We start from the raw sequence: 24,537 nt of genomic DNA, 5'->3' as shown, positions 1-24,537 counted from the left end.
AAACATCCTGTTACCTGAACGTTCAGTTCAGCTCTGACTGATTCTGCAGAAAGTTTGAACTGAACTTTTGTGGTTTTTCTGTTTCGGGACGTTGACAATTGAAAATCGTGTCTGTCTGAGAAAATGGTCACAGCATCATCAGTGAGCTCCTCCTCCATCCTGGGACGAGGTCGTAGTGCGAGGTGAACAGGACGACGCACAAAGGTCGTCCATTTTGTTCAAGTCACTTGATCAACAGTGATCATCAGTCGTCTCTTCAGCAGCTGATAATCGTCAAATCTGCAGGTCCTGGTTCCAAACCAGGAAGCTGATCAGGTTAAATTATTGATCTGAAACCAAGGAAAGTTTAACTGGAGAAAATGGCTCCTGAAAATGAGAAGACGTCTCACTCTGTTGGAGTTATGGAACTACAGACGCTCTGACTGTACAGTCATGCTTCCAGTTCCCAGTCAGAAGTTTGAACCTGAACGCCTCCTGAAGTCGGAGCAAACCCACCAACCCCAACGTAAGAATAACTCTCATTATGTGCAGTTAAGGGAAGTGATCCAGGTGCATTATGGGACATGTAGGATGGAGTTTCTTTGGACTAAACATCAGGATATGTTCCGTCCTGTCTGAACTTTTTAACTCGGTCCTAACACATGCTGCTGTTTTCACACCAACATGTAAACTCAGTGAGGTGTTAATGAGGACGCTGACGTCTGTCACATGCCTCTGTTAATGTGTTAAATACTGACTGTTAGGTTCAGTAACACCAAACAATCATCTGCTGTGCCTCTAGTCTCAGGTATATTTTCAGCTCAGGTGGGAATCAAACCCTCAGCGATGATGCCTTGCTCTGCAGCTCTTTGTAAAGACCAGGGGAGAGCTCTCACTCTGTCTCTGCTGACGTCAGACGGTCTGAGTTTAACTCTGTGGTTCAGGGTTTGTCTCCGTTTGGAGAAAACACAAAGACTTTTTATAACCTGACGTCCAACTCTCCAGACTCACTTTAGCTCAGAGTACTCCTACAATAAAACCCAGAGCTGGAATGGGAACCGAGTCTGGAGTTTGGTTTACCACATGACCAAAATATACAGAGGGAGAAAACAGAAAACTGCACTCATGTTCACTGAGCTACACTTCGTCACTAATCTAGATGTTTAGATTAATAATGCATCAGATGACTCTGTAACTACTGAGGCCTTTAACCTCTGTGGCTGCTCGCTCTGGTTTTATGACACAGTCTGTGTCTGTGACGGTGGAATCTACAGACACAGTCGGTGTGGGTGTGTTGTGGCAGGAAGCAGGACTGAGACGACCTCTTCATCCCAAACTAAACACCAGAGATTTACATTGTCTAACTCTGTAGAGCTTCACCAGCATGTTTCCCAACCGGAGCGCCTCCGTCTGCCTTTCATGAACTAATGACTCCATCACATCTCTTCTCAGTTAGTGTGTTTGACAGCTGTTGTCCTCCGAGCAAACATCTGGATTAAAGCTAACACACCATCCACAAGAAAAACAAACTACACAGTGAGACAGGTCTGGGTCGGCTCAGATGGACGAATGTGTCGGTGTTTGATGCAGATATCACTGTAAACCACAACGAGTCAAACCATCAGAAAACCACCACGAGTTCCTTTCAACCCCTGAGAGTCAGTTTAAATGTGGTTCAGGGTTTGTTTGTCTCTGACTGAGTGATATGGAAAAACTCTTCCTTTGATAATAGTTTTCATATCAGTCAGTATCAGTCTGCATGTTTCTGTGGAGCTTAAAGGTTCGGTCTCAGATTGTGTCCCTCTAAAGGACGACTGCTTCAGATCAGTGGTGTTTTCTGTCTGTGTGGGAACATTAAACAAGTCCTTTAAACACTCCTGAGTTCTTTGGACCCTCCTCCTCAGTCTGTCTGTCGGGACGTTCGTTAACGCTGTCGCTTGACATTTCCTGTCATCTGTAACCCCCCCCCCCCCCCCCCCCCCCGACACACTGGACAGATGTTGAAGCTGCTCTGTGGGAGGAAATGTACTAAATGTAATATTGTGTAATGATCCTCGAAAGTTTCCTCATGTCAGTCTGAGTCTGAGGGGCTCTGACTGGACCATGGTCTGTGAACACAGGGGGCGCTGTTGGTGTTATTCCATCTTTAAAACGGGATAGAACAGGTCCAGTGTTTCCCTCTGAGCTGGAAAGTTACATTAAAACCAAATACTCGAGTACTTTACTTTAGTTACTCTCCACCACCGACGGCTGCACACGGATCGTACCATTAAACCTCCTGTGTTGGTCTGATCCGTCTCTGTGCAGCAGGACAGAGCTGACGTCCTCCTCTTCCTGTTGACTCAGTGTGGTTCAGACACGCCCGGGATGCCCACATGGAGAGAGAGAGAGAGAGAGGGTGTGTGTGTGTGTGTGTGTGTGTGTGTGTGTGTGTGTGTGTGTGTGTGTGTGTGTGTGTGTGTGTGTTGGGAAATGGCTGCCGCCCACACACTCAGAGCTCAGAGTGGTCAGAGCGGTTCTACCACAACAGTCTCTCCAGTTCTAATCAAACACTGGTCTTTATTGTCCCGGCGTCTCCGATGGAAACACACGTCTCCTCACAGTCAGTCTGTGGTCCGTCCACTCGTCCGTCCACTCGTCCGTCCTCCTGTCCTCCTGAACACACCTCTGTAACACATCAAACATTCACTCAGAGATGAGCTGATTACATTTTGATGGTCAGAAGGTCAAAGGTCACGGGCTAATTAAGTGTAGCTGGCCTGGCTGGTGCAGGTGTGAAACCACGTAAAGAGGAAAAACTGTCAGGGATTCAGAGAGAAGCGCTCAGACCCCAGGACAGGAAGTCTGTCAGTCTGGATCAGGTTCAGACTGTGATCTGATGTGGTTCATAGAACACCTCCTGAGATTCACTGCACTAACTTTATATAAATGTCAGTTTCACAAAGCTTGTTGTTGTTGGACTGGAGATCAGGTTCAGGTTCAGGTTCAGGTTCTTGACTGACTTTATCTGAGAGAAAGAAATAAACAGATCAGTTCCAACTGAAACAAGTAGAGTCTTTAATCAATGAACTGATGACAGATCAACAGATTAGATGCTGCTCTAATATCCCTCTCTCTCTCTCTCTCCCTCCATCAGCTCTTGTCGTTCGTGGCCTTCATCCTGGAGGAGGTGGTGAGCAGCTGCATCAGCTGCACCGCCCTCTACTTCTTTGAGTTCGTCAGCTGCACGGCCTTCCTCTTCACCCTGCTGCTGCTCGTCCTCCTCTCCACCACCCTGCACACCAGGGTCGGCATCACCTGCTGGCCCAGTCTGGTAAGACCTGATCCACCTCACACCGCCTCACCTGGCAGCTGGTTAGCTTAGCTTCACATTAAGGCTGGAGACAGGGAGTCTGGCTCAGGAGTCGTGTTGGTCTGGGATCCTCCTGGTTTCAGCTGCTTCTAACTGCAGAGTGCTGACAGTAAATGATGAGTTACATTAGAAGATGTTCATGTGAAAGAGGGAAGTCTCAGTGTGTTAATGTAGGTGGACTCTCAGTTTCTAAGACAGACTTCTGTCTGTCTGTCTGTCTGTGTCTCTGTCTGTCTGTCTGTGTCTCTGTCTGTCTGTCTGTCTGTCTGTGTCTCTGTCTGTCTGTCTGTGTCTCTGTCTGTCTGTCTGTCTGTCTGTGTCTCTGTCTGTCTGTGTCTCTACCTGTCTCTGTCTGTCTGTGTCTCTATCTGTCTCTGTCTGTCTGTGTCTCTGTCTGTCTGTGTGGTAGTTCTGTTGGACAGAGTGAAGAGCACAGTGAGCTGCTGTCCTGTCCTCCAGGTGTCTGTCTGTGGACAGAGCTCTGTGCTGTAAACACCTGGAGAAGGTGTGTGGCTGTAGGAGAGTCCTCCTTCATGTTAGTCTGACCTTCATGGTCTACGTCAGGTCAAAGTGTGTGATCCAGCAGCTCAGGGCGTCTGACTGTGAGCTAGCTAACTGCTAACTGCTAACTGCTAACTGCTAACTGCTAATGAAGTGTGTGTGTTGGTGAAGAGACGCTGATAAAAGAAGCACATTGATGTTGATTATTGCAGATTTATTCAGTCAGAGTTGGAACATGATGACATGTCTTCAGTGTGTGTGGCTCTCAGTCTGTTCACTGCTCAGAAACAGAGGAGATCTGTGGCTCCTCACACACACAGGCTGGAAACTCTACGACCACATCTGGTCTTCAAACGACCAAACCTCAAGCTAAAGGTTAGAAACCTGATGAAAGCGTGAGACGGGCAGTGAGGGTCGCTCAGGTGTCAGGTGAGCTGTACCTGCTGAGAGCTGAAGCTATGACGAGTTAACACCGACTGAAAACACCTGAGTTAACCAGCAGAATGAACCAGCTGGTCCTCTTCAGTCCTCACTCAGTCCTCACTGTGTCCTCACTGTGTCTTCACTGTGTCCCCCCTCTGTCCTCACTGTGTCCTCACTCTGTCTTAACTGTGTCTTCACTGTGTCCTCACTGTGTCCTCCCTCTGTTCCCCCGTCCCCCCTCTGTCCTCCCTCTGTCCTCACTGTGTCCTCACCGTGTCTTCACTGTGTCCTCACTCTGTCCTCCCTCTGCCCCCCCCGTGTCCTCCCTCTGTCCTCACTGTGTCCTCCCTCTGTCCTCACTGTGTCCTCCCTCTGTCCTCCCTCTGTCCCTCTGTCCTCACTGTGTCTGTCTCTGGGTTTATTTCTGAATCACGTGCTGGAACGGACTGAGAACAGAGGAGTGTTTGTTTTGTTGAAGCTGCTGTCCCTGACACAGTAACTCCTCGTACACAGAGGAGTGAGCGTCACATTTGTCTGTGGAGTCTGATGTGAGGGTGTAGCTACAGTCTGAGCCCTGGTCCTCCTCCACCCTCCTCCACCCTCCTGCTGCTCAGTGAGTTCAGAGGCTTCTCCCGACGTGAGCTGAAGCAGCTGAGAGCAGGTGGAGGTGGATGTTACGGCAGCACGTCTCTGAGACGAGGCGAGGACGTCCACGTCCCGGAGTGTCCGCCACGACAGCTCCACTTCACCCTCATCTGTGCTCCCGAGTGGAAAACCTCCTTCTCCACTATGGGCTGCCCGCACGACTGACACATCCTGAACAGCTCCATCAGGCTGTGGTTGTAGACGATCGTACAGTCTTTGTCCATGTCCTCGTCCGACTCGCTGAACTCCGGCTCCGAGCGGAAGCTGCCGTCGTCCAGGGGGTCGACCGACACCACGATGCAGAAGCTGTCGTCCGAGCCGGCGGCCGGAGGCGGCTGTGAGGAGGCGTCTGCAGCTCCGCGGCTCGTCTGAGAGAAAAGTGACAGACAGGAGGTCAGCAGAGGAACTGTAGCTCATCGGTCAGTGAACGCACCTTCACACTCGAAACGTACGGAGACTGGAACCTGAACTTCAGCTTCTGAGACAGAAGAACACAAAGTTTAGTCTGAGGTCAGAGGGAGATACATTACCTGTTTAAAACTGTCCTACTGTTACACAGGCACATGAACTAACCACAGACACTCAGCTCTCCTACTGTTACACAGGCACATGAACTAACCACAGACACTCAGCTCTCCTACTGTTACACAGGCACATGAACTAACCACAGACACTCAGCTCTCCTACTGTTACACAGGCACATGAACTAACCACAGACACTCAACTCTCCTACTGTTACACAGGCACATGAACTAACCACAGACACTCAGCTCTCCTACTGTTACACACTGAGTGTTTGAGCTTTAACTGCTTCACTGTGTTAGTCTGAGGAATCAGCAGCAGGTGAGTCAGGTAGAGTCCGGTAGGATCCGGTAGAGTCCGGTAGGATCCGGTCACAGGTGGATCTGGATTAGGGGCCCCTGTCTGAGGACTCGGGGTTTAGTCCCGTGTTAAACTCAGACTAACAGACACCGGGACTTGAGGGTCTCTGCTCTCTCACCTGGGTCCTGGTTCTCTTCGGAGCCGGGGCAGATGCCGGGTCGGCTCGGCCGGGCTCCCCCTGCCCTCTCCCGGGGAACACGGACGGCACGGCGCCGCTCTTCAGCATCGGTTTGGGGGCGACGTTGAGTATCTTAGCCCTGAAGTCCTCCTCGTAGTCCTCCGGCCTGAAGTGCAGGCTGCAGACCCGGACCCCGCTGTACCTGGACACCGGGGTGTTCTCGTCGTAGCGGGGGTTCTGGATCGCGGTCAGCCATGTTCTGCAGCGCTGCGGGTCTCTGGTCGGTAACCCGTGAAACACGACGCCCATCGACTTGGCCTCATCGTAGCCTTTACACCCGGGAACACAGCACCTCCACGGCATCCGGACTCCGCCCCTCGGCCGACAGACCAGCCCACAGACAGATGGACAGACAGATGGACACAGGACGTTAACGCGCTGCTGCTTCTTTTCCTGCTTCTTCTTCTTCTTGATGTTTTTTCCTGTCAGCTGATGAACAGCGACGCGGCGCGTCACCGCCACCTACCGGTCACTGCCAGGAAGTGCAGGCCGTTAATGAACAGACAACGAATGAATGAATGTGGGCTTTCTGTATTAATCTCCTCTCCCCCCACAGGACTTCTACTACACCGCTGCCATCACCCTCCTCTTCTTCATCTCCTCCATCGTTTTTGCTGCAAACAACAACGGCACTGACCTGGAGAAAACTGCTGTGGTAAGACTCCTCCTCTCCTTCACTACCTCCTCTCCTCCCCTAACACCTACAGTCCCTTCTTCCCTCCTTCTTTGTTTCCTTACCTCCTCTTTTCTTAACTCTTACTACTGTTCCTCATCCCTCTCTCCTTTCCTCCTCCCCTTTCATTATTACCTCCTTTTTCCTTTCCTTGTCTTCTCTGCCTCTTCTTTTCCTTTTTCTGTCTTTCCCTCTGAGTCTCCTCCTTTCTCCTTGTTCCTATCTCCTGTTTTTATTCCATACCTCGTTCTTTCCTTCCTTCCCCAACTCCCTCCTTTTGTTCCCTACATCCTTTCATCCCTCCTATCACCTCATCTCCTTGTTTACAGTCTCTTTTCCTCTCCTATCTTTTCTTTCCTTAATGATACCTCCTCTTTTCCCTTCCTTCCTCTTATTTCCTTCTCTCCTTCCCTGTCTCCTCTTCTCCTTTCCTTTCCTTTCTTTTCCACTCTCATCCTTCCTTTCCTACCTCCTCCTCCACCTGATTTTCTCTCTTTCTCTGTTTCTCCTCTCGTCCTCCAGGCGTTTGGTTTCCTGGCGATGGCGGCCTTTGTCGTGGACCTGGTCTTGGCCTTTCGGAGCCGTGGGTTTCCCTGGCAGACTGGTGGGAAGCCGGTGTCCAGTAACGGCGGGCCCGTGGCGACGGAGACTCCGGCAGAGACAGAAAAACTCAACACGGAGACCAACGCCACACAATAAGTCTGTTTTAACATCTGTGCGCCGTGACGTCGCTCAGAGGTCAGATTATTTTACGCACTATTCCTTTAACGTGACGTCAGGAGGCGGAGCTTCAGCGACAGGTGGCGCGACCTGGTGTCTGTTTTTTAAAGTCTTTTAAAATCTTTTTAGTCGTTGTTCACCGCTGCTGAGGACACTCTGCTGCAGATATCAATACGATCGATCCTCCAATAATTAATCAATCACAGTGCAGAGCGTCTGTCAGCGTGTGACGTTTAATGTACAAATACTGAGACAGAAACATCCAGATGTTTTTTAAAGGAAGAACAGAGACACTAAAACCATCAAACCACTAAATATTCTGCTGTAAAGTTTCTTCTTTAAGGTTTAAACATGACAATGAATTTGAGCTGGATTAGTCCTTTATTCTCTTTGTGCTTTATCTCTTTCTATGAAGTTAATTAACAAACAATCAAATACTGTGTCATAAACTCATAATGATCGACTGTAAATTAAAACAACTGATGATTTTCGTGGTGTAACAGTTGGTAAAGGTCAGTGGTTCACAAATCAGCTTTAATACAGAGGAAACGTCGTCTGGTTGTGTCCCTGAATGCCTCATGATGACTCAGATTTAGACCCAGAACCCTTTTTAAAAATCTGTCAGCGTCCGAGACAAAAACAGTTTTAAAAGGATTTAAAAGTCTAATTTAAAAACTGGACACTGTGACAGCGTCGGAAAGCAGCAGGGAGTCGTGATGTGTTTAGATGTGATGATGTTTGTCGCTGTGTCCAGAGGATTTCAGTCTTTTACTGCAGGTGTGATGATTTAAAGTGTCCAGCAGGGGGAGCTGTTGGACCTGATGAAAGTTGTTTTCTGAAAAAAATAATTCAGCAGGAAGTGACTTTAAGTCTCACTCCTGGAGGTTTTGTGAGAAGGGTTTGTTAGAATTATCAATTGGTGATCAGTGATTAATCACCAATAGAATGACTAAACAGTTTTCTCCTGTAACCATGAGCTCAGTCCCTCGGTGTCCCCCCCCCCCCGACCTCTGACCTCCCTGTGGACCAATCACTTTAAAGGAAAAATCCACTTAAAACACGTAATGTTCTTCCTCCTGTGGACGCCTGGCTGTGAGGCGACGTCCTGTCCACAGATGTTCAGCAGCTTCGTTCCTTTAATCTGTTTCATCCATGTGTCTGAAGCAGCTTTATATAATACATACGGTGTGTTTCTAAAAGCCTCAGTGTGTGTGTGTGTTTTTAAATAATGTTTTATATTCTTAAACTTTTTAACTTTTAGTTTTTCGGTCGTCGCTCTCAGTCTGCTTTCTGTTTCACTGATTTTAACACTCGTCTTTATCACGAGTGTTTTTTCAATTGAATGTTTTATGAAGGAAATGATGCGGTTTTGTCAAATAGAATCTGAACATGAATGATCATATAAGGAAACCACGTTTTCTTTATTTCAGTCTGGCATTAATTTGAATTTTTACTGTATTTGCTCTCAATAATGTCAAAGAATTTTTCATCCAAGCTTGTTGATTTTTCAGGTAATTTTTGACTTGATTTTTAATTTTTGATTTTAACTTGAATGAAGGAAGAAATATAAAATGAGTTTAATCTGAATTATCCAGGACGAGTGAGAAACGGAGACTTTTTTATCAAAACACAATCATCACGTCTGGGTGAAATATTTCTTTAATATTGTGGACGTATAGTTTCCAGCCGACCACTTTGAGTTAAACTCTGACCTTACCCTGTAGTCACAGTAATACTTCAAAAAAGAAGATTATTTTGTTCATATTTGAACTTTTATGCCCAGAAAATGAAGCGGACTGCAGCACACGTCATCTGTTCTCCATGTTTCATGTGTCAAAATGAAAAAGTGTGTTTTTCTCTCTGTTCCTTTAAGTGGTCACATATTTCTTTCCTCTGTTTTTTCATTTTGCTCAAAAACCTAATTCAAAAAATGACGAAATAACGAATGCTGACGATGCTGATTCTGTATGAAATGAAATCAAACAGCAGACATGAATTAACTCAAATACAACCAAGCGAAAGCAATGAGACTTTCACTGTGTAACATGAGTTGAGTCACAAACCGATGATGACAGACAAGAAGTCTGAGCTTTGTCTGTCATATATTCACATTTTACATTTCTAACAGTAGAAACAACTTAATGACGGCTGCACAATGTTTAATAGATCATTGAATACATTGGATCACTGAGTGAAAACTGAGGGAATCTTTTAAAAAGCCATGTATTTCCTTATTCACGTCAATCAGACAATCCAGAAATCAGTTTTTATATCAACATGATTCATGTTCAGGACCAAGTTAAGTTTATTTTGGAAAAAACTTTTGTAATATATAAATATATATCCACCATACTCCTCTGTTCTGTGCCTGTAAATGCATTTTCATCCATATCCAACACCACAGACTGTATGAAGATGAATATCTCACTTTGTCTTTCACGTCTATGATCAGTGCATACTGTACCCTGTCATGTAATAAACACATTTTCAGTAAATGACTGCTCTTTGTGTTTTGTTAATTTTCTTTATTTGAACACAGATCAGATTGAATTATTTATTTTATCCATGAAACAAATTCAGATAAATGTGAAGATCTTTATCCTTTGAGCTCATGTTGTAAAACTAAAATCAGTGTTTTTAAATCGCTGCTTCTCCAAAACAAGTTGCTCATGTTTCTTTTTTGAATTTTTTCTTAAACTAATTTATTTAGTTTGTGTGCTGTTTCTGTTTTATCTGCTCATGCTAACAACACAACTGTTTCTAACTGTATAAAACTATTTTGTCTGTTAGGACAATATCCTCTGTATTAATCAACAACAACACAACAAACTATATTTTTTAACTGTGAAAAGAATTTGATGAATCCCTAAACAGTTACCTCAGAATTTGCTGCTTTTCTTTTAAATTACTTGAATAATTTAGAGTTTTTTCGTATTGATTGGACAAAACAACATTGTGAAGGTTTCACTCTGGTCTCTGAGGATCTGTGACGGACATTTCTCACTATTTCTCACCATCATATCGAATCTGCCGAGGAGAGGCAGGTGGAGGTGAAACAAACCTTCAGTCAAACTGTGAATTAACATGATGTAGAGAAAGAAACTGTGAAGTCCAAAATCAGCCGCACTCTGCTCGGAAACTAAACGGATTATAGGAAGTTATATTTTAATTTAGACAAGCAACGTAATGCTAGTTTTTCGGCGAATCGGCTAACGTGTTTCGTGTTGTTACCATTAGCAACGATGGCGGGAGACGTTTTTTAAACCTCAAAAAACAAAATGGCGGCAGAGCAAAGAGAGAGAAGCGGGACGTTAGACGATGCCAGGGATTAGGAGCAGTTCACCTTCATGAAAGAAAGAAGAAAGGACTTTAAATAAGGTGAGTAAAACAGACCGTGTGTCTGCTGCTTTCTGAAACACCCTGCTAACACCGCTGAGGTTGTTTGTGTCCTGATTTTGTGGTAGTTTCTGATTCGGCAGTGAAGATGAATCTTTGAGACCGATCTTCGTTTTTTACACTGTTTATCGTCGTGGAAGTTTGTTACACGTCCTGGTTAAAACCTTGTTCCAAACCCAATATCAGATTTGTGAAACTTTTATTGAACTGATGAATGAAAAAACAGCGATTTCGCTGCAGTCCTCCACCCAGACCAGGTCCAGTTTAAAAACGACCATATCTAACGTTACACTTGTGACGTCACAAATCTGGACTAGATTAACAAGACTCAAGCAACTGTTCAAAACACAGCGTCAGATTCATTAAACTTTTATTCTATTTATAACTTTTTTCCATCTACACACCACCTCTGTGCATAGACACAGGTTTCTATGTTCTTATTTATCACACAGATTTATGTTTTCTCTTACTCTTCTAGTGAAATACAGTGAAACTAGTGAAATTATACATTTTAGTCTGGTCCTGGTCTGAGGCTGTTTTACTGAAGTGTATCAGGTTCAGGTTTGCAGTGTAAATACAGTGTTTTTTGAGCTGAACCTGGTCTGTTGTCGTCTGGATGGATACAAACTTTTTGCTGAAAGTGGGTTAAAACAGTTCTAACTAAGGCCAACATGCAGAGCAGATGTCACAGTCTGTTTCTTCATGGTTTCATGGGATCTGTTGGGTCTCTCTCTGTAAATACCTATTTTAAAGAGTATGGTCTAGACCTGCTCTATATGAAAAGTGCCTTGAGATTACTGATGACTTTTGTTGTGATATGGCGCTATATAAATAACATATAATTGAATTGAATGGTTAGGGTTTTTTCCACATATGAACCTCAGACAATGTCCAGAGAATCACATCTGGACATTCTCCTGAAATGTCCTTTCACACATGGAGCCCTCAGTCAGAGACTGTCGGACTTGAAATCTTGAAAATTATTGAATATTTGGTAGTTTTGAGCATGCTTGAAGTTGTTAAAGAGATTTATATCAGAAAAAATATTGATGTATGATGATTTAATAACAGTTTTTTTGTGCATGTACATTTTAGCCACAAAGGTGTCCAGAGGGTGCAAAATGCATCAACAGAAAAGACATGTCAGAGTAAAAGACATTGGATTTCAAAAAAAATTGCTAAAAAGAAAAGTTCTTGCAAAAATTTATGCTACAAGCTGTAACACAGCCAAAATGATCAACAAATCAAATCCAAAAATATGTTTAGAAAATACAGAATATCTCACAGAATTGGCTCCACACCTGGCAGACCAACCTCTTCACTGTCCATAAGACTGGACTTTGATAAACAGACAAGATGAGTTTTTCTCTTCTGACTGCAGTGGTGTGTCAGTCCATTTTATTGGTTTATCAAATTTACACCATTAAAACATTGGTTAGTCTAACTGTCCATCCTTGGTTCCACTCGTTAAAATACACTATCAACTTATTTGTCATATATCTCCTGGAAAGCACCTGGACTTTTCTCCTGCCAAGTTTCGCTTGCTGGGTCAGGTCTAAGCTGGCCCTGTCCTCATCTGACCTGTTCACTCTCTCTGTTATACACCATTATGTTCTAGTCTGTCCTGATTATACTTTTTTAAAAACAAAGTTATCTTTTACTTTTACACCATTATTTCTTAACTCTTCCTTGTATCATTTTTTTTTAAAAATTATGTATCTTTTTCCACACTTTAATAAGGATTATACAAAAGCATGCTTTATATGCGGTGATCACTAACATCTACTCTCACACAGTGACATTTGACACAGGTTTTCTTTTGAGTTACTTTGAATCAAACAGTAAATAATGACAATACCATTTCATCACAATATTCCTTTAAGATCATAAGCTTGCTGCAATATTCTCCTTTTTAAAGGCACTTTACTCTTTGCACATCACATAGCTGTTGGCTTCTTACACTACAACAGCATGTGTTTCCTTACATTAAACACATGGGGGTGTACTTTCTCCTGCCACTGGGGGGTGCTGTTGCCATGGGGGAGCGTGCTTCATCTGCAACAATGTGTAGTTGGGTGGTTTCCAAGCAGAACATTGTATTGTAACAAGAGAATCAGTGTTATTCACTTCACCTTTCAGTGGTTTAATGTTGAGGCTGATCTGCGTAAATATTCAAACCTCTGATAACAATGAAGCCAATTATTTTTTATTGTTATTAAATTACAGAGATACAAACAGGTAAAGTTAAAGATTCAGATCCATGACAGGTTTCTAAGGCTGCTCAGCTTCAGGAGGTAGAAAAGTTATAAACATCTCAAAGAACTGAAACTACTAACTGAAGCAAAAGAAGCTACATATGTGTGGTGTGTGGTAAATTAAATGGATCAATACAGTAACCAATCACCACAATCAGTATTAGAACAGATAGATTATAGATGGTAGCTGTGCTGTCAGACTGTCTGGTCTTGTTCTTCAGGTTGTCCGAGCTCCTCCATGAAGTCTGGAGACTGAAACATAAAACATAACTGACAGTTAAGCTAGCTGGTCTTAGAGAAGACCATTGTCAGACTAACAGGATAATTCAGTGTCAAATCAACTGATTTTAGAAAATGTTCCTGACTGACCATCTTGAATTTACTTCATACATCTTGTCAATTATGTCATTGTTACCAGCAACTAGTGAGTCAGATTCTCAGCTCATGTCTTCTTTAGTTTCTGAGATTAACCGACTTGGAAAATAAGCTCCCTGGTGCTGGTCCTATTGATATTAGACAGGCTGACTCAGTTGAGGCCTTTAAATCCAAACTAAAAACTCATCTTTATGCCTTAACTTTTAACTAGCACATTATTCTGGTTCCTATTTCAGGATACCATTTTGCCTTGGCGGGTTGGGTCAGTCTCAATGCATCAGTTAAGATTAATAGTTATTAAATGTTGTCCATGATGTCCTGCCGACGAGATTATTATTAACTGCCTTAATATCACTGCATCACTCTAACTGTGTGTTCTTCCCTCAAGCACATTACTGCCCAGGCTGTGCTTCTCTCTCTCTCTCTCTGCTACTGTCTCTCACTGCAGGGTTCTGCCTCCAGAGCTGGAGAGTTTCCTGCTGCTCCCATGATCCAGCTCAACCCATGATGCAACAATAATTAAACATTTATTAGTGTTATTGATAGTGTTAGTGCTATTAATGTACCATTGTTTGTCATTATTATTCCTTTAGCTGTAATAATAATTATTACTATTATTATTATTAATATTAATATTAATATTATTACTACTACTACTATTTACATTTTGACTTAGTCTGTGTATCTGCAATGTTGTCTTTCTCTTACCCCCATTCCCCCACCCCCCTCTCTTTCTGTCTAAACCCAACCGGTCGAGGCAGATGGCCGCCCACCTTGAGTCTGGTTCTGCTCGAGGTTTCTGCCTCTTAAAAGGAAGTGTTTCCTTGCCACAGTCGCCTAGTGCTGCTCATGGTGGGATCTGTTGGGTTTCTCTCTGTAAATTTTATAAGATAAAGAGTACGGTCTAGACCTGCTCTATATGTACAGAGCCTCCAGATAACTTCTGTTGTGAATTGGCGCTATATAAATAAAATTTGACTTGACTTGACTTGGTACAAAGTTGAGTAATGTCTGATTGAGCTTCTGTGTGAATAGAGCAGATCATTGTCAGGAGAGTTCACAGAGTGAGTGGACGTGTTGATGACGTTTTCTCTCCTGCAGCACTGATCTCCTTCATCCTCTACCTGAACCAAACAGAACATTCCCAGGAGGTGAGAACGAGTCTCACACTGATGTTCTCCGAGGTGTGCTGCATGTGTGAAATGGAGACTGTCCAGACCTGATATTCATTTGTGAAGGCATCAATCAATTTTCTTCGCTTATGTGGGGAAGGGTTGCGGTGGCAGCAGGCTAAGCAGACATCCCTCTCCCTAGCAATGTTTTCCAGCTCCTCCTGGGGGATCCCAAGGTATTCCCAGGCCAGATGAATGATCCCTCCAGCGAGCTTTGAGTCTATGCCTAGGTCTCCTCCCAGTTGGACATGCCTGGAAAACTCTAAAGGATGGTGCCCAGGAGGCATCCTAACCAGATGCCAGGACCACCTCAACTGTCTTCTTTCAATGTGAAGGACTAGCAGCTCTACTCTGAAGCTCCTCACCCTATCTCTAAGGCTGAGCTCCTATGAACGCATTTCAGCCACTTGTATCCGCAATCTCGTTCTTTCAGTCACTACCCAAAGCTCGTGACTATAGGGACGATTGGAATGTAGATCAACTGGTAAATCAAAAGCTTTGCCATCCAAATCTCATCCACACCGGGTGGATTTGAAGAAGAGGGACTCAGCAGATATCCTCTCTCCTGGGCCAACTGGGAATCTTAGAAAGGCCGTGAGGCTGCAGAAATGTTACTTGTACATCTCATTCCTCCTCTGATGTTGCATGAATGTTGTCTGAAGTGAGGTCAGGTAAACAAATCTTCTAAAAAAACATGTTTACCACACATCATACTCATTATCAGATCTGCTAATCAGCAGTTATGCGTGAGAGGCACTAAAGCTACAGTCAGCCACTGTTCTGCTTTTTATACTCAGGTCAGTAGCTGCTGCTGTTCACACCTGACCTGCTTTATTCACACTGATATGAGAAAGGTGTCTAATTTTCTCATCTTGTCTCGTATCCTCTGAGCTTATCAATAACCACTGATCAGCAGAATGTCAGGTATCAGAAACTCAGTGCCTCACCTGCAGTTTCATGTCTCTCAGTTCTTTGTTCCTGTTCTGCGAACACACGTCCTGTACAGACAAGAAGAAGAAGAGTTAGAGCTGCAAACAGCTGCTTCAACAGAATGAATAGTGTTTGGTTCTTGTGGGTAGAAATGACCTTTTGATGATGATGGACACCACTATGATGATAAGCACAGTGTGAGCAGTGAACAGAACCAGACGGACAGTGGTCAGGTAGTTGAGCTTGATTCCTGTAAAGAGGATTGTTATGAGAAACTGGGCTCTTTGTTAATAAGACGTGTCTGCAGCCAGAGAGGCTGGTCAGTGGAACAAACAGGAGATGAACATGAAACAGTTGTTGACAGTGAACAGGCCGATCAGAAAGACTGAAGTGAAGAACCAACCTTCCTCTGCTGCCTCCAAACGCAGCTCGTACGGCCGGGAGCGAGTCTTGCTGTTGGTCTTCAGACCGCAGGTGTAGTTCCCAGAATCCTCTGCGGTCAGAGGGCCGAGCTGGAGGGCGGGGCCAGACTCTGAGAGGGCGTGGTCATCTCTGAACCAGGTGACCTCCAGTTGGTGGAAAGAGCAGGATGAAATGCAGAGCAGTGTCTCTGTTTGACCCTCTCTGATCAGACTCTGGTTCCTGGAGCTGATTATTGTCATTTGAGGATCATCTGAAATGAGTTTTATTGTTAGTCTCTTTATAAATAAAATATGATTATAAATGTCCTTTTCATATTTTTAAATCCAGAATCTTTGATCCAGGTGACGCAGTTATTCAAAACTTTGTTCAGTTTTAAACTCATCATTTTCTGATCTCTAAGGTTTTACAGCACTTTGACCATAAATGCTGTTCAAACATTAATGTTGTCAGTAGCAGTAGTGATGTTGGTATCAGTACCAACACCAACCTCAGTTTCTGTGTGTAAAACTAACATATAATATAATATTTATTAATACATGAAAGTAATGATCTTGTGCCATAGAAATAAAACTGACCTGACTTGATGACAGCTATCATCATCATCATTATCAGTAGTAACAGCATGGTTATCATTGTTAGTTTCACCACATTTTTCTTACCAATGACTGTGACCTTCACTCCTGATGTTACAGTATGATGTCCTGCAGAATGATTGGTCTCCATCCTGAAGCGAAACGTTGCGTTGTCTTCCCTCCGTATGTCTCTGATCTGTAAAGTGCAGTTTCCCTTCTTGTCTCCCAGGTATTGGTAGCGAGGGTTGTTGGTGTCTGACTCACTGTCGTACACAGACGGGGTGGATCCCTGACAAATTTCATGATTCTTGCACCAGACAACTTTGATGATCCTCAGTGGATATTCTCTTCCATCTTTAATGAAAGACTTGTGTGGTGTGAAGGTGCAGTGGAGGGTGACAGTCGATCCTTTCACAGCACAAACAGGACCTGGATAATTCACTGTTACATTACCTGGAAAGATCACTCTTTGACCCACAGCACCTGGAGAAACACAACACCGTGATGACAACTCATATCTCCAGCATTAAAATGAGAGTTTGAGTCCTGCAGTCTCACGTCTCTGACACAGTCCATGTCTTACCAGACAGCAGCAACAGGAAGCCCCACAGCATCCCTCTGTCCCAGAGCAACATCCTGACGTCTGGATGAGTGGATTTGACTTTGTCGGTGTTTAAAATGAGAGAATCAAACTACAGGAGTGGAGATGAAGACACTGACTGACTGAGGCGGTTCCTTAAATGTCTGTGTGGTCATTTTCTTACTTCTTCTTTTTTGATTTTCAAGAAGAAATTTTTAGCCGTTTACAGAAAGTGTTTAAACTCTTCCCATGTGACGCCTCACAGGAAACTGTGGTATCAAACACTCACACTGTGAGAAGAACAAAACTGTTATCAGCTAGTAAAAGTAAAATGGCAGTGTCAGTCAGTCAGTTAAATCCTGTCCAGACTCTGTTAGGACTCTGAGGATTATTTTTGATTCAGAGCTCTGTGTGCGTATGGAGCAGGTGAAATTATTAGTACATTATTTGTCCTGCTGAATGTGTGTTAAAGGCTGTGGGTTAAACTTACGTCTAGAACAAGGAGGTAAGTTTCTGAGGAGCACAGTGCAGATTTCATTCTACTGTAAATGTCCCATCAGTGTGGAAACATGCAGCATGTTTCACCTGGTCCACAGGTGAAACAGCTTCAGTGCTCTGGAGTAAAAATAACAAGCGTCACACTGAACGCTGCCCCTCGTCATCTGTGTTTCAGAGATCCTCTTGTCCAATCAGAGGGCTTCACGGCTCGCTGTCCGCCTCCTGAGCTGTGTTCAAGGACTCCTGGTTCCAGTAGGACAGAGAGACGAGGACTGAGAAGAGGAGGAAGAGGAGGGATGAAGGTGAGTTGTTTGGTCCTCTTCACGGTGACTCAGCAGGTCTGCAGCTTTATAAAGAGGCAGAGATGCTCAGTCTGTCACCACGGAGACAATGGCCTGGCTGCTCCACATCACCTGCCTCCTGGTCTGCTGCCCGAGGCTGCTGCAGGGCAAAGCTTCAGGTAAACACACCTGAACCCACCTGTCTGTCTACCTGTCACCACTGTCTGTTCTGTCTGTTTATCTTTTCCTTTTGGTCAAAGTTTGATGTTTTTCTTCATTTCCATCATCAGTAGAACTGAATGAGTGTTTGTATATCAGCACTTAGGGCTGATTTTTTTCCCATATTGATCGATCTTGATATTTCTATGTTATCTGCGAGTTTGAAGAGTTTCCTGACAATGACTGAAGCTTAAAGAAACCAGAACATGTTTTATCTGCCTTAACCGAACATTAGAAATGAACTTGTCTGCTAAAAATGTAAATAAAACTAAAACCTGTGACTCTGATCACAGATTCCTCTGATAGGACCTTCTATGTAGAGGAGCAGATTAGTCAGTCAGCAGTTTGTGTAAAGTGTTTCCTGTCTGGGAGTTCATACAGTCCAGAACTTTCATCAGTTTCCTGAACACATCTTTCTCGGCTGAGCCTCATCATGTCTTTAACTGAGAAGCAGGAAACTGTGATTGTTAGATTCACACGATTGCGTTTCATTTGGAGCAGCGGACACAAAAGACGACAGGACTGTTAGCTGTTAGCCCTGTTAGCTGTTAGCTGTTAGCCCTGTTAGCTGTAAGCTGTAAGCCCTGTTAGGACTCGGTGTGGACGGACAAACAGCATCTTCATCCTCTCTGTGTGGTCTCTGGGATGAAACTTTTTCTGCTGATTATAAAGACTTGTGTTTCTATCTTTGTTGGTACCAACCAGTGACATGCTTTTCAAACCGTCTTCATCTGGACTTTGTCACTTTTCAGGAACCAAACCACTTCCATATAATCATCGTGCTAATAAAAATACCTTGAGCCTATCGTCATAAATTTTATCACGATCCCAGACTGAGATCGTTTTATCGCCCAGCCCAGCACTGTAACGTTTTAGTGCAGTTTAGTAACTTTACAGGCATCTGACACAATCATCACCTGAGATGTGAAGAAAACACAGTGAGATGATAAAAAAATCAGACTCCTGTTCATAGTTCAGTAATAATAACACACTGCAGAGCGTTAAATCCTGCGTGGCTGCTGACAGTCCTGATCTCACTGGACGGCAGTAGAGGAAACCAAACTTTAACGTGGTTCAGGAGTGGTTAACCTGTCACCACTGAGGAGGTCAGGGTATGAAGACACAAGTGTGAGGAAACAAGTTGTGCAACACGATGATTTGTTCTCCTTCCTCCTCCTTTTCTATCACACTTCTCTGTTTCTGTCAGGTTTACAGTGAAGTGAGCTAACATCACTATTTACTGATGATGCAGTTGTTTACGAGACCATTCACTCAGGTGTCAGAGAGACACTAAAGAAACTAAACTGATGAGTTAAACTGGATCCAAACTGGAAGCAGCCGTCAGAACCCGTCCTCACTGGTTCCATGGACCTGAGAGCGGTTTGTTGATGTCACTGTTTGCTGATGATGCTGTTGTGTATCTATAATGTTTTCCAGAGTATCAGCTGGAGTCAGAGACCCTGAGCCGATGTGAGTTGCTAAGGGGCGTGGCTGTTGCCAGGCAACAAGGTGGCATCCCTCACTGTACAGAGGATGGCAGGTTCAGGTATCTGTAGCCTTCACTTTCTGTTTCTTTATCTGTGTCAAAGAATTATTTCCACTCAGACGATTTGAATGTGGTGTGTGTGTGTGTGTGTGTAGACCTGTGCAGTGCAGTGGGCGGGGTCAGGAGTGTTGGTGTGTCGACGGTGAAGGTCAGGAGGTCGTCGGGACTCGGACCAACAGCTCTGCTCCTCACTGTGAGAAACACATTTAATGATCAGATGTTTTTATTTGTTTATGTAAATTCTCCTCCTCTGTGGTTTTTAATTCTGTTTTTGTTTGCCAGGTGTATAGAGTATGATATTTTTATATGCCTACACTCTTTATCCTCGGGACAGATTTGGTCCCATTGACTCCCATTATAACCACATATTTTTGATATACTGTAATCCTGACATATTAGAATGCTTTTCCCATGAATACCTGATAAATCTAAGCCTCGACCTTCAAAATACAGGGAAACAGGTTTTAGGTGTGATGACGCCAGGGGCAGCAGAATTTCACACTAAGTTTCAATGGAGGCCTGGTTTTCTTACCTTGCACAATGCATGGCAATAAACACACCACAAAAATGGTCTTGGTGTTTTGGGAGGAGTGAAGTGTGGGGTGAATGTGGTTGAGAATGTATTTTTGTTATCAATTATTTTATGTTTTTCCCATTGAAAAAAATCAGGGGTTAAATCTAATAAAAACGTTATATCTATGGTTAGGTCTGAAGTCGTTGAAAAGAAGAAAAATATTTTTATGACACTTTTATGAGAGGGGCTGTTCTGGGACCTAAAGGGTAAAAAGTGTAACTTCAGTTTTAAGGGGCATCAGGGGTTTCCTTCAGAGACCTGATACTTTATGTCAGTCACTATGGTTCAGTCAGATGCTGAACTCCATCTGAATCTATATATATAATCTGTCTGCAGGTCCGTCTCCCTGCCAGCTGCAGTCGGTCCTGCGTTGTTCTCCTTCAGGCCTCTTTGAGTCAGTTCAGTGTGACTCTAGCAGGGGGCAGTGTTGGTGTGTGGATCAGGACGGCATGGAGCTCTACGGGACCCGACAGGCCGGGAGACCTCATCGCTGTACGTACGCTGTCGACACTACTGACAGCTGCACTGCTGATACTGCTACTGTAGAAACTACATGTAGAGCTGTAGGAGGAAGCTTATTGTGTATAAATGTGAAGGTGTGTTTTTACTGCTCAGACCTGACCTGTTTAATGTCGGTGAATCAGATACCAAACACTGATACTGCTGACTGTGTTGGTTTCATGTGAGGAAGGTTCGGCCTCGTCATCGCAGACAGATCTGATGTTTATTCACTCAGTCTGTTTGACAACAACAAACACAAACCGGTAGATTTATCTCCACCTTCCTGAGATCATCAGAGTGACCGACTCGTTGACCTTTGACCTGCAGGTCCTGGCAGCTGCGAGGTGAGGGAGAGGCGGCTCCTCCACGGCTCCGGCTCTCCGTCTCCTCCTCAGTGTGCAGCAGACGGCAGCTTCCTCCCTGTTCAGTGTAAATTCATCAACGTGACCGACAGAGCAGAGCTGGACCTGCTGCACGCTTTCAACAGGTACGCTCACCTGAGCAGCACACCTGTCTGTCTGTGCATCTGTGTGTGTTTCAGTGTGTAAATCTGTGCGTGTGTTGTCTCAGGTTCCCAGAAGCCTTTGAGACATTCAGCAGCTTCAGGAAGTTTTTCCCGATGGTTTCCTCGTACTGTTTCTGCTCAGACAGCCGAGGCCGAGAGCTGGAGAACACAGGTACACACACGCTCACAGGCTGGTCTGTCACCATGACGATGACCATGATGATGATGATGATGATGATGAAGGTATGTGCTCCTCGTCCAGGTGTGGAGCTCCTCCTGTCCGAGGTGTACGACTCTGCGTTCTCCGGTCTTCGGTCCGGTCGCTCCTTCTCTCAGACCAACATCTACAGAGTCCTGCAGAGGAGGATGCTGGGAGTCCGCCTCGCCCTCACCGGACACTTCAGATGTAAACTCAGCTGAATCACACTGAACCAGAACAAACTGAAACTGGTTTAAACTGGTCTGTGTGTGAACAGATGGAGAGTGATGTTGAACTTGATCTGTTAGATTTTAACACCTGGTCTGAGACCAGCTCCTAAACTTCAGATAAGAGGCAGAGGATTTGATTTCCACATGTAAACCTGGTTTAGACCAGTTTTATCTTGTCTATACATAACTCTGTTTGACTCTGTTTAACTCTGTTTAACTCTGTTTGACTCTGTTTGACTCTGTTTGACTCTGTTTAACTCTCTTTGACTCTGTTTAACTTTGTTTAACTCTGTTTGACTCTGTTTGACTCTGTTTAACTCTGTTTAACTCTCTTTGACTCTGTTTAACTGTTTAACTCTGTTTGACTCTGTTTAACTCTGTTTGACTCTGTTTAACTTTGTTTAACTCTGTTTGACTCTGTTTAACTCTGTTTGACTCTGTTTAACTCTGTTTAACTCTGTTTGACTCTGTTTAACTCTGTTTGACTCTGTTTGACTCTGTTTAACTCTGTTTAACTCTGTTTAACTCTCTTTGACTCTGTTTAACTTTGTTTAACTCTGTTTGACTCTGTTTGACTCTGTTTAACTCTGTTTAACTTTGTTTAACTCTGTTTGACTCTGTTTAACTCTGTTTGACTCTGTTTGACTCTGTTGAACTCTGTTTAACTCTGTTTGACTCTGTTTGACTCTGTTGAACTCTGTTTAACTCTGTTTAACTCTGTTTGACTCTGTTTGACTCTGTTTAACTCTGTTTAACTCTCTTTGACTCTGTTTGACTCTGTTGAACTCTGTTTAACTCTGTTTAACTCTGTTTGACTCTGTTTAACTCTGTTTGATTCTGTTTGACTCTGTTTCCTTCATTCACGACGCAAAAGCTCCGAAAAATCTAAATGTCATCGCTTTAATATTTACGTTCTGTGTGGGAGTAAAAAGAGCTTTAAGCTGTTTAAACTAGAGGAAACTGGTCTGAAGTGGTTTGACCTCCTCTCTGTCTCAGGTCCGTCTCCCTGTGAGGAGGAGCAGCGGGCGGCGACGGAGGCATCCAGTGTTTTTGTCCCGTCCTGTGAGAGCGGAGGAGCCTTCACCTCCAGACAGTGTCAGCGGGGGGGGCAGTGCTGGTGTGTCGACCCCACGGGAAGAGAGCTTCCTGGGACACGACAGCACGGAGACTCCCTGGTCTGCAGTGAGTCCTGGATCTGAGGACAGAAACTCCTCCACATTCTGTACTTTAGCTTCTTTTATCTCTTTCCAGTTTATCCATCACATTTCATTTCATCTCTCCTTCCTCCTCCTCCGCCTCCAGGTTCAGGTCTGGACTGTCCCTCTCAGCGTCGTCTGGCTCTGTCCCAGCTCTTCTCTGGTCCTGTTGACCCTCCTCTCCTCAGATCCTCCTCTGGCAGATCTCCGGCCTCCTGTCTCTCCCTCCTCCGGCCTCTCAGGGACGTCCTGCCGGCGGAGGCAGATCCGACCTCCTTCCTGTCTCGCCTGGTCGAAGTCCTCCACGGTCTGTTCCCCTCGGTGGGCGGGGCTCTGCAGGCTCTGTCTCGCTCCTCCCCCCGTCGCCTCCAGGAGAACCTGTTCGGAGGGAAGTTCCTGAAGAACGCCGCCGCCTTTAACCTGAGCGGGGCGGTGGGAGCTCGAGGAGCTCTGGGTCTGGAGCGACTCTCCTCTCAGACGATCATCCTCCAGAAGAACCGGGACCTGGTCCAGTCCGTCAGCAGGGCCCTGGAGGACCCGGGCTTCCTGTCCGCCCTCCAACACACACTGACGGGGCTCAGCAGCTCACACTCCACCTCAGTGGATCAGGTCAGAGTGAGGAGAGGTCAGAGGTCAAACATCTAGCTCACAGTGTTGGATCAGAGCTGCGTCATTGTCTTCATCACGCTCTTGTTGTTTTCAGGTCCTGACTCCGCTGCTTCGCTCCTGCTCTGCTGAGGAGGACGAGGACGAGGCGGCCATCTTTGTCCCCAGCTGCACGTCCAGCGGTGCTTTCCAGGAGGTCCAGTGTCAGGGGGCAGAGTGCTGGTGTGTGGATCCTCAGGGTCTGGAGGTGGCGGGGTCGCGGACCTCCGGTCGTCGGCCTCGCTGTCCGTCCCGCTGCGAGAGGGAGCGAGCGACGGCGCTGAGGGTGAAGGGAAACATGGCGGCCGGAGCTGAGATCCACGTCCCCGTGTGCTCGGAGGACGGAGACTTCCTGCCGCTGCAGTGCGTCGGCTCACGCTGCTTCTGTGTCGACGCGGAGGGAAAAACAATGACCACCGTACCAACAGGGGGCGCCATCACCTGTAAGACACCTGTACTGATAAACAGGCTCATGACATGTTTATGTTTTTAAAATAAAGCTCAGGAACAGGAGAGAGCTGGAGAGAACATCTCTGTTCCAGTGGTAACGTTCTGTGTCGTGTTTCAGGTCCAGAGAGACGAACACAGAAGCTCCAGGCCTCCACAGGTCAGTTCAGATCGATTTATCACCTGCAGTAGATTTGGGTCCCAGGCTGGAGAAGCAGCTGTGGACGAGGTCTTCAACACAAATAACAACAACATCAGTTTAAGTGTTTAATGTTTGATCTGATTGAGAACTTTTTAGTTTTACTTTCTGTTTCAAAGGCTTTGTTTCAGAGGATTGTTGTTGGACGATCATTTCTTCTTGGAATAAAGATTTAATTGTTAGTCTCACCAACAGAATCTGATGCTAACCCGTTAGCCTCACTGACAGTCTGATGCTAACCCGTTAGCCTCACTGACAGTCTGATGCTAACCTGCAGGTGGCTGCTCTCAGGTGTTGTCTGAGGTCACAGCGTTCAGAGAGCAGGTGAGGAGCGTCGTCGCTCTCTCGAACTCCTCTCACCTTCCTCTGGGATACGGGTTCCTCCTGGCTGAAGGTCTGCGTCTGACCCCAGAGGAGCTTCAGATCAGCCAATCAGACGAG

The 24,537-nt window shown here is 45.0% G+C and overlaps 4 protein-coding genes across 4 annotated transcripts in view; 2 read left to right on the top strand and 2 right to left on the bottom strand.

Annotated features, from left to right (window-relative positions):
- Positions 1-3,115: 3,115 nt before the first annotated feature.
- LOC108892939 (CKLF-like MARVEL transmembrane domain-containing protein 6) lies at positions 3,116-9,848 on the top strand (the record flags this gene model as incomplete). Its single annotated transcript, XM_018690726.1, is given in 3 exon segments — positions 3,116-3,292; positions 6,517-6,615; positions 7,156-9,848. Coding segments are annotated over 3 exon segments (453 nt in total), but the record flags the coding sequence as incomplete, so codon positions are not given.
- On the bottom strand, positions 4,032-6,510 carry LOC108892938 (uncharacterized). The gene is made up of 2 exons (XM_018690725.2): positions 5,901-6,510; positions 4,032-5,268 (listed from the first exon to the last, which is right to left on the bottom strand). The coding sequence occupies exons 1-2, from the start codon at positions 6,261-6,263 to the stop codon at positions 4,930-4,932; spliced, it is 702 nt and encodes a 233-aa protein (XP_018546241.1). The 5' UTR covers positions 6,264-6,510; the 3' UTR covers positions 4,032-4,929.
- A 3,091-nt stretch (positions 9,849-12,939) lies between the features above and the next one.
- LOC108892935 (uncharacterized) lies at positions 12,940-17,203 on the bottom strand. Its single transcript, XM_018690723.2, has 6 exons — positions 17,060-17,203; positions 16,564-16,959; positions 15,885-16,154; positions 15,638-15,731; positions 15,499-15,549; positions 12,940-13,256 (listed from the first exon to the last, which is right to left on the bottom strand). Exons 1-5 carry the CDS (start codon positions 17,109-17,111, stop codon positions 15,516-15,518), a joined length of 846 nt encoding a protein of 281 aa, XP_018546239.2. The 5' UTR covers positions 17,112-17,203; the 3' UTR covers positions 12,940-13,256; positions 15,499-15,515.
- Positions 17,204-17,306: 103 nt separating this feature from the next.
- Positions 17,307-24,537, top strand: part of LOC108892934 (thyroglobulin-like) — a gene marked incomplete at its 3' end in the record, with an annotated part of 8,732 nt that continues 1,501 nt past the window's right edge. Inside the window, exons 1-13 of the mRNA XM_018690722.2 lie at positions 17,307-17,561; positions 17,730-18,014; positions 19,492-19,600; positions 19,696-19,793; positions 20,511-20,666; positions 21,003-21,162; positions 21,246-21,352; positions 21,443-21,586; positions 22,606-22,791; positions 22,912-23,414; positions 23,509-23,893; positions 24,019-24,057; positions 24,374-24,537. The exon at positions 24,374-24,537 is cut by the window's right edge and continues 67 nt beyond it. Coding sequence (XP_018546238.2) covers positions 17,945-18,014; positions 19,492-19,600; positions 19,696-19,793; positions 20,511-20,666; positions 21,003-21,162; positions 21,246-21,352; positions 21,443-21,586; positions 22,606-22,791; positions 22,912-23,414; positions 23,509-23,893; positions 24,019-24,057; positions 24,374-24,537 — 2,121 coding nt within the window. The remainder of the gene's footprint in view (positions 17,562-17,729; positions 18,015-19,491; positions 19,601-19,695; positions 19,794-20,510; positions 20,667-21,002; positions 21,163-21,245; positions 21,353-21,442; positions 21,587-22,605; positions 22,792-22,911; positions 23,415-23,508; positions 23,894-24,018; positions 24,058-24,373) is intronic.

Source organism: Lates calcarifer, unplaced genomic scaffold (assembly GCF_001640805.2).
Source record: "Lates calcarifer isolate ASB-BC8 unplaced genomic scaffold, TLL_Latcal_v3 _unitig_2529_quiver_1116, whole genome shotgun sequence".
NCBI lineage: Eukaryota > Metazoa > Chordata > Actinopteri > Centropomidae > Lates > Lates calcarifer.
The sequence above is the reverse complement of the archived record's forward strand: the minus strand, read 5'-3'. Positions and strand labels throughout refer to the sequence as shown.

What these genes read in the sequence shown, in the direction of transcription:
- LOC108892938 (XM_018690725.2), bottom strand. Translation starts at nt 6,263, where the DNA reads ATGCCGTGGAGGTGCTGTGTTCCCGGGTGTAAAGGCTACGATGAGGCC. An exon ending in CGAAGAGAACCAGGACCCAG is followed by an intron (nt 5,269 to 5,900) that starts GTGAGAGAGCAG and finishes CTTTTCTCTCAG; the next exon opens with ACGAGCCGCGGAGCTGCAGA.
- LOC108892935 (XM_018690723.2), bottom strand. Translation starts at nt 17,111, where the DNA reads ATGTTGCTCTGGGACAGAGGGATGCTGTGGGGCTTCCTGTTGCTGCTG. An exon ending in AGTGAAGGTCACAGTCATTG is followed by an intron (nt 16,155 to 16,563) that starts GTAAGAAAAATG and finishes AACTCATTTCAG; the next exon opens with ATGATCCTCAAATGACAATA. An exon ending in GTGTCCATCATCATCAAAAG is followed by an intron (nt 15,550 to 15,637) that starts GTCATTTCTACC and finishes TTGTCTGTACAG; the next exon opens with GACGTGTGTTCGCAGAACAG.